Source organism: Diadema antillarum, unplaced genomic scaffold (genome assembly GCF_040938485.1).
Source record: "Diadema antillarum isolate AM-2024a unplaced genomic scaffold, OU_Dant_1.0 seq00000569_RagTag, whole genome shotgun sequence".
Taxonomy (NCBI): Eukaryota; Metazoa; Echinodermata; class Echinoidea; order Diadematoida; family Diadematidae; genus Diadema; species Diadema antillarum.
In genome coordinates, this window is record NW_027271507.1 from 66,726 (window position 1) to 76,050 (window position 9,325).

General features: G+C 42.6%; 1 protein-coding gene across 1 annotated transcript; it reads right to left on the reverse strand.

Moving 5' to 3' along the window:
• Nucleotides 1-537: 537 nt before the first annotated feature.
• LOC139735296 (uncharacterized) lies at nucleotides 538-9,033 on the reverse strand. Its single transcript, XM_071646053.1, has 5 exons — nucleotides 7,602-9,033; nucleotides 6,804-7,214; nucleotides 6,220-6,284; nucleotides 2,982-3,447; nucleotides 538-614 (listed from the first exon to the last, which is right to left on the reverse strand). The coding sequence occupies exons 1-5, from the start codon at nucleotides 9,031-9,033 to the stop codon at nucleotides 538-540; spliced, it is 2,451 nt and encodes an 816-aa protein (XP_071502154.1).
• Between the last annotated feature and the right edge of the window lie 292 nt (nucleotides 9,034-9,325).

The following is a 9,325-nucleotide window of genomic DNA, read 5'->3' on the forward strand; positions in this document are numbered from 1 at the left end:
GGTGGAATCAAGGAGAACCATCCTGTCAAACAGCTTGACAAGCTCGAGGGAAAGAGACACAATATCTTCCCCCTCTGTTTGACGGTACCCATAAAACCTTTGCTGAAGCTGAGCTACGTGTAGGTTACTGGTATCGCCAAAGATCTTGGACAGTACCTGGAAAATTTTACGGGGACATGTCTTGATATTCTCACCTCTACCCAGGATCTCACGGCGAGCCTTCCCAAAGAGATACTCCATTATGAATGCTGCTTGTTCATCTGGCCGGAGATTCCTGGGTGCCATTACCATTTGGGCATCTTCTATCCAATCCTCTGCAGTAGGATCACCAGACCTTTCGGGCCGACCGCTGAACCTTTCCAGCTTCCTACCTGCAGAAATGTAGAGTGTCCTCGTCATTGACTGGTCTGGTAGTGGATTATGGGGTGTACTTGGAGTGGCTTGGTCACCTCCTACTGATGATGGAGTATCCTCTCTGGCAGCCATTGACTTTTTCAGCTCTTCTAACTCTTCCTTTGCCACCTTTGCTTCTTGTTCCTACTTGTCCATGGCAGCCTTCATCATCTCCATCATCTTCCCCATCTCCTCCAGCCGTTTCTCAAAATCTGGCTTATCTTGAGACGTAATGGAAAGAAAGGGAGAACAGGAGAAAAGGAAACAAAATGCAAAACACAACTGACTCAAAACAGTATTTGAATACACAGATAAACAACTACTGTTATAGACTACAATAACTAGGAGTCATCTTTCTTGGAAGAGTAGAAGGGAACCAGCCATCAGTCACACACTCAGCCATTGTTGATGCACCATCCTTCAGAAGAGCGAGAAGTCTGCCTCCCTCAGACTTTCATCACAGGAAACTTGGAGGTGGGTCAGCAGTCACTGCAGGCCATCGGTTGGTGTCATAGCAGGGAGTCATCAGGGGTCACGCACCGCTCACCGGCAGCCAGGGTTTGAGTTGAGTGTCAGGCATAACCTGCCGACTACGCCAAAATGTGATGCAGGATAAACGCACTCATAGGCCAAAGTTATGTTTCATCTCTTTTTATTCCATTAAGAAATAAATAAACCCTGGCTATCTAGCCTGTGCTCATAAGGAATGCACAGTAACTGGTGTGTGGATGTCCAGTTACAAAATTACAAGAATTCTGCTGACTCCATGTTTGCAGAACCTTCAGGCTGCAGAGTTTCTGGGCACATTTCGGGTTTGGGGAGATGCTCAGTGGGAGATGTTCACATTGGTAGAGCAGCTAGAACAATGGCAAATTATTGGGATCTGTGTGCACCCACAAAAACCTCTCTAGCAGCTCTTAGCTGGCCTGGGATTAAATATGCAAATTAAGCTACTTGCAGACTACTCCACTCTTGATGATGGGGCGGGGGGGGTTACTTATCAGAAGGGGGCATCTGCAGGGTCAAATATACTGGGGACAACTTTACTGCTGCACTTTTGCAATGCTACACCTGGAGTAATAGGGCAATTACCTGTGTCTCATCTTGTTCCCTTGCTGACAAACACCAGCAGATAGTAAAATGGCCTAGCCATTCTTAGTAGTAAATCTCTCTCTTTCTGATTTACTGTGCCCACTTTCCAGTTTGGCTTCATCATGCTCAATTGGTGTCATAGCTGGCCTCGCATCATGTTCCGGCAACCCTCAATGTTCTGCCACGAGTACTTCAGATACTTTACTTTAACAGTCTCATCTACATTGGTCAAAATTGTGTTAGGATGCAACACTACATCCTTCTTGCTGCTATTGATGACTAACAAATGTGTGCCAGGGGTGCGGGGTGAGTTGCAGCCTTCCACTGTCTTCTAGTGCTTCTTGCTTTGGCACTGTCCCTGACTCTATCAGCCACAATTCACCGTCCAGTGAATTGTCCTTGTCCTCACATTGTCCAAGTCCTCACAGTCGCCAAAATGACACCGAAGTCATCGTATCAACCTGGGTGGAACTTCTTCCAGGGCTGACCCTGTGAACACTTCTCTCTTCTGACTTACGGATATGTCCTGTCATGGCAATCTTGCTCTGACAATCTGAGGCGGGCAGCCACAAGATCAGAATCCCTGTTTATCTCCTGGTCAAATAGCACCGTGAGAGCACTACTCCCCAGTAAGATAAGGTAATCTTACTTTCCAGTCCATGTACAATTCCTTTGTTCACTATGATGAACCCAACCATAGCACAATGATTTCCGATCAATACCGAGGCCTTGACGAATCCCTCCACTGGGATTTCCTCTTCTGCCACACCAACTTTCTTGATGGGGAATTCCAATCTTCCAAGTGAACTAAACGTCGTACAGCCTAGATCTGCACGCTTCTATTCTGTGTATTCTGTGCACTATCACAGTACGATCGAGTACATGCGGTATCAATCATCAATCATCCAGGTATATGCACTGCTAGGGGACAACTCTGGGTTCTCAACTGTCATGTCAGAAATACAGGAAGGCTTTTCTGTGAGGATAAAATTCACCTCAAATAGAGTGCACTGTGTAGAGCTGATGGTAAGACTGCTTCACTCTCTCTGACCCTAAATCTAAGACTCTGTCACTATAGCCGCCACTGTACAGCAGGGCTGCTGGTCAAGAATTCTCTTTGGACCCCCCTTTTTTAAACCAGTGGAGACAAAACTACTTTATAAACAATGATTTATGTGATTATACTTTTGTATGTAATATATTGTGCTACCAATAATAATAATGATAATAATGATGATGATGATTTATGATAATAATAATGATGATAATGATAATAATAATAATATTATTATTAATAATAATAATAATAATAATAATAATAATAATAATAATAATGATAATAATTAACAATGATGATGATGTAAGACAGCAAATCTGATTTAATATAGTTTCCTTTTGGCTGTCTCCTTCTTTCCCATCTCAGTTCATTATGAAGTGCAGTTTGTTTTATAGGTTCTTAGGCCATCCCATGTTCTCATTGACTTGTATATTTCTACTTGCCACTCGCATTGCTGGAGAAGTTCGGTAAGCTCTCTGTCGTATGGGAGTTTCGGTTGACGTGTTGATGTGGTGATGGATAAGATCAGTCTGGCCGATATCATGGGATGTTGCTCTGAAAATATCACTATAGGCTTGGAGTAGTTGCTCTGCTTTCTCGTACTCTGACTTTGAGAGTTTAGAAGGGAGAACACTGGCTGTTAGTGACTTGTCCCTCAGTTCTGTCTCTGTATCGGCAGTAACATTCATGATCTCGTACTCCTCTTCTTTGTTTCCTGTCAGTGAGAAAAACTGTCCAAGACATGTGTCTGCAGGCAAGTCCGCTGCTTCATTCGAGGGGTTAATGAGACATTCCAGAATAAGACGATCCTGAGGCTTAAGCAAGGATCTGGCACCAATGACAGGAATGTGATCTCGTGTAGCTGATTCAAAGTAGCCATCGTAGTCTCTTGGTACAATGTCGAACTGCAGAGAAGCCAATTTTCCGTGGACATGGATTTCACACATGGGCAAAATATGAGAGTGTCGCGCACAAGAAACTTTACACTTCAGTGGGGCTTGGTAGGCCTACTGCTGTGGGTCGATGAAAGGGATGGCGGAACTGTGATATCTTCACTCGGATTGACACTACGAGTGTACACCTTGGTGCCGGGTTATAGACTGCACTGTATTGTGGTTTATTGCTGAACACGTTCATACTTCTGACACAAGATGGCGCTATTACAACTCCTCCCTTCTTAATGAAAAAGTTCTGTTTACATACATGTGAATACATGTGTGGTTACAATATAATATATATAAAAGGCTAAAATAACTGTAATGCAGGCTTATGCATTTTTTTTTTTGTTTTACCTTGTCATATAACTTTGTTACCCATGCAATGCATAATATCAAAATGTTAACTCCATAAAGGATCACTTTTCCTTTCTAAATAAAACATTTCTTTCACATAGAAAATGTTTACAACTGTGCTTTTGTTCAAAATGTGTCCTATAGTCATTTTCACTCATTTGTGTGTATGTGTCTATCATTATACAATCAAATATCATGTCACCTTAAAATAGTAAATAAGTAACCAAAATAATACCAGTTATAATGTGAGTTTAGAATATCATCAAAATCTGTGATGCCTTCAATCTCAATCAAATACATCCTCAAAATATAATAAGTACATGCTTGTCATGTGACTTCTTAATAAAGTAGTACATCTCCTGTGACCCGCATGTACAATATACACTTATATTTATAAGTTTTCAAATCTGTTATACATATTATCAGTGCCACTTTAAACTCAACTTCCGGTGTACATAAAACACTCAGTTTCATGAAACATTTATCTGGCATTATTTAAATATAAATTCCAGTTGTTGTTTTTTTTTTCATCAACATTTAAAACTTAAACTACAGATTATAAACAGCTGTAAATTTGCAAAAATGTACATGTATGCATGTACAAAAATTGAATGTTAACAAAAACATTTCAGGTATAATCTATAATTACCTGTATGTTCAACTTTCATTACATTAGTGCTACATTTTTTTATAATGATAAAAAATCAACTTAAAATTAGATACATGTATGCCTTTTTGCAAACTGTTTCAAATTCCTTTTTTTTTTTTTTTTTTGTATGCCAAAATTTTGCAACATATACAGTGTACTCTCATTATAAGGGAAACACTGACAAACACAATATTTGTAATGGGCCCAATGAGTTTGTTATTACAAGAGCCCACTGTATGAACAGATTATTTGTGCAACACTTTTGTTATTGCTGTATTTTGCATTACTCCATCTGCAAATTTAGCAATATAACATTAAAACAAAAACAAACAATGCATAAACTACAATTTTGGCATTTCTGTTTATGCATCAAATTTGACCACAGGTTTTCTTTTCCTGACTGGATACCTTCCTTGTCCAAACGTGGCTGACCCACCTACCTCTGATTGCGGTGGGGTCAGTCTCTGACCTACATCTGTTTCACTAGTCTCTAGTCCAGCAGTTTGACTGCTACTCACATTTGAACTTCCATTTCCATGTTGGTTCAATCCCTCACTATCATTTGTACGTTCATGTACTTCATTTTCATGCATTTGTGCATGTGTTTCAGTCATAGTCACATTTTCTGATTCATCTGGTTTCTCCTCTGTTCCTAACTCAGCCATTTTCATTGTCATCATGTGATCAATGTGTACCATTTTCACTTTCCCACTACCGAACATCTTGACCATGTAGGTTCTTGGCCCACATTTTCTCACAACCCTTCCTGGTGACCATTTCACCCACTTTTGATGCTGGTTTTTCACCTTAACTTTTTGGTTTACCTCCACACATCTTTCTTTCACTCTACCTCTGTCATGATTTTCCTTTTGTTTTTCTTGTTTTTCCTCTACAGTTTTAGCCAAGTTTGGTTTGAGCAGTGTGAACCTTGTGTTTGGTTTTCTTTTCAGGAACAGTTCTGCTGGTGTCTGCCCCGTAGTGGTATGAGGTGTGTTTCTGTATGTTATCAGAAAATTGGCTAATTTGTGTGACAATGATAACTGTCTTTTCTTTGGATTTTGGTCAAGCATTTGCTTCACTAGCGCGCGTTTCACAATTTGCACTGTGCGCTCAGCTGCTCCGTTTGAAGCTGGATGGTACGGGGGTACCCTAGTGTGCTTTACACCATTGTTTTTCAAAAACTGGGTAAAGTCTTCTGAACAGAATTGGGGTCCGTTGTCAGACACGATTTCTTCAGGGAAACCGTAGGATGCGAACAATCCCCGCAAAACGTCTATTGTTTTGCTTGAGGTTGTTTTGTTCATCGGAAACACCTCAACCCACTTGGAGTGACTATCTATCACAATCAACAAGTTTTGCTTCTCTATCTCTGCATAGTCTATGTGTAGCCTCTGCCACACTCTACTCGGCCATTTCCATGGCTGCAATGGTACCTTTGGGGGTTGTTTTCCTACTACTTGACACGTACTACACTGTTCTACTATATGTTCAATGTCCTTATCAAGACCTGGCCACCACAAATAGCTTCTCGCCAAGCTCTTGGTCAGGCACATACCCATGTGCTGATCATGCAGATCTCCTAACAGTTTGTCTCTGTACTTCTCAGGGATTATCACCCTAGATCCCCACATCACACAACCTTGATCTATTGAGAGTTCATTTCTCCGTACAAAGAATGGTTTGAGTTCAGTGTTTGACATGTGGTTTGGCCATCCATTTTGTACGTACTCCTTCACCTTTGACAACACTTTGTCTGTTTGGGTTGCCTTCCTAATGTCATCTGCTGTGACTGGCAACTCATCTACATAGGAGAAATAGAACAAGTCCTCTGGGTTTGGAGTCACTTCTGATGCCAGGGGTAACCTAGACATTGCATCAGCGTTACCGTGCTCCGCTGACCTTCTGTATTGAATGTCATATTGATATGCTGACAGTATGAGGGCCCACCTTTGCATCCTAGCTGCAGCCAGTGTTGGAACATGCGCAGTTGGATTTAGAATGGCTGTCAATGGTTTATGGTCTGTTTCAATTACAAACCGTCTGCCATAGAGGTATTTGTGAAACCTGCGAACACCAAAAATCAAAGCAAGCGCTTCACGCTCAATCTGCGCATAGTTTCTTTCACTGGTACTGAGTGTTCGGGATGCGAAGGCTATGGGTCTCTCTTCCCCATTTTCTAACACATGTGAAATCACAGCCCCTACACCATATGGTGAGGCATCACACTGCAACTTCACTGGTTTGTTTACATCATAGTGTACAAGCATGGTACTCTCTGCCAACTGAGATTTGCACAGTTTGAACGCTTCTTCACACTCACGTGTCCACCTCCAGGGTACATCATTCTTCAGGAGCTCATTTAGAGGGTGCAATATGGTAGCCAAATTTTGCATGAACTTCCCATAGTACTGCACGAGTCCCAAAAATGATCTGAGCTCAGAGATGTTCCTGGGGGTGGGCGCGTTCTTGATGGCATCCACCTTACACTTCATGGGGTGCAAGCCATCCTTGTCAACTCTGTGTCCTAAGTACTCTACTGAGTCCTTGAAAAACTCACACTTCTGTGGTTTGACACGAACATTGTGTTTCTCGAGGCGTTTCAGTACCTCTAGCAGTTTCTCATCATGTGTGCTCTTATCTGGAGCTGAGACCAAGATATCATCGAGGTAACATACCACACCCTCAATCCCTTCAAGGATTTCTGTCATGACCCCTTGGAAAATTCCAGGAGCTGTGGATATGCCAAAAGGAAGCCTATTAAATTCAAATAGACCCAAATGTGTATTGATTGTCAGTTTAGACTTTGATTCATCATCTACACCTAACTGTAAATAGGCATTTGTCAAGTCCATTTTGGTAAAGACCTGCCCGCCTGTGAGGGTACTAAACAGATCTTCTGCAGTGGGTAGTGTGTCTGGCATGTTACCTTCCAGTACCTGGTTTATGGTGACCTTATAATCACCACAGATTCTGACACTTCCGTCTGACTTAGGTACTACTACAATGGGTGTTGCCCATTCACTATTGTCTACCTTGCTGATAATGTTTTCAGACTCAAGTCTTTTCAGTTCTTTTTCTACTTTTTCTTTGAGTGCATACGGCACAGCACGAGCTTTACAATGTACGGGCCTAGCGTCCGGCTTCACACGAACTTTCGCATTGTGACCTGTGATTTGTTCTCCTTGGGCGCTGAACACTTTAGGATGCTGTTTGATCACGTCCTCCGCACACTTGAAGTTTACGCGAACATGGAAGATGTCACTCCAGTTGAGCTTCAAGGTTTGTAGCCAATTTCTACCCAACAATGCTGGCTTATCTCCCTTGACGACCACCAACGGCAAATCTGCCTGTTGCCCCTTATATGTGACTGGGACCTGAACGCTACCCAACACTGGGATTTTCTCTCCAGAGTAGCTGCGCAACTCGATTCGCTTCGCGTCTAAAGGAATCTGCTTCAGCTTTTCCATGTACACTGCTTCTGGTATCACACTCACTGATGCTCCGGTATCGATTTCCATTGTTACAGGGGCTCCTCCTAGCTCCACACAAACTGAAAATGATCCGTTTTGTGCTCTGGCTGGTTTACCGGTAGCTGTTGAATTACTATATATCGTGTATATAGCAAGTTCGTCCTCCTCAGTGGTAGGTTCCTGCTCGAGGGTATGTAGTGATTGACGATGTCCGCTTGTGGATCCTGAAGATCTGGTCTGCTTTGAAGTAGGCTTGTTTTTGTTTCGACAAGCGCTGGCGATATGCCCTTTCTTCTTGCACGAATAGCACTCTGCATTCTTAAATGGGCAGTTCATTGGCGAGTGCTGTCCTGAGCATCGGTAACAAGGCTTCCCTGTCCTGTTACCATGGTTACTTGTCCCTGTGCTTGACTTGGGTGACTTCGCTTTATTTGTCTTTTGGGCGGGATGGTACATCTTGTGAACTTCCCCTGATGACTGGTGCTGCGCTGAGGCTGACGGGCGCACTGCCTTAGACCCTTTTTCAGCCAAGTCCATCTGGATTGCAGTGCTACATGCCACATCAAAAGTAAGATTGGACATTGTCATCAACTTGCTGCGTATCCTCTCACTCCGAAGGCCGCACACAAACCGATCTCTCAAAGCACGATCTTGGAAATCTCCAAAATTACAGTGGATTGATAATTTCTTCAATGCCACCACGAAATTCGCGATGTCCTCTTCTGGCAGTTGACATCTAGTGCCAAAACGGTAGCTTTCCGCAATCTCCAGCGGTTTAGGGTCAAAATGATCCCTTAGTTTATTCAGTATCACTTGGAGTGATGTGTCTTTTGGCTTTCCCGGTGCCAGGAGATTTTTGACAGTTTCATACACTGCAGGGCCAACTTCAGTGAGAAAAATTGCCCTCATTTTGGTCTGAATTTCACAGTTTTTACGCACAGACTCTTCATCAGTAGCATCTATCTCTACTATATTGTTTGCGGCAAAAAATAACTCCAAACGTTCCACATAGGCACTAAAAGTCTCACGACTTTGTTGGAACTCACCCAGTCGTCCAATGTAGCCACTGGGCGCCGCCATCTTGGATTCCTATTCTTGACAGTCTCACCAACGGTACGTGTTGAATCCAAAAATAATCAGTCGGAAATTTAAGCTTAAACTCCACTAATAGTCCTCAAAAACATCTCAGTGGGACGGTAGACATCATAATCTACTCGAAAAACAAGCTTGGGATTCCGCTCATCCCGACCTCGTCGCCATATTTGTGATATCTTCACTCGGATTGACACTACGAGTGTACACCTTGGTGCCGGGTTATAGACTGCACTGTATTGTGGTTTATTGCTGAACACGTTCATACTTCTGACACAAG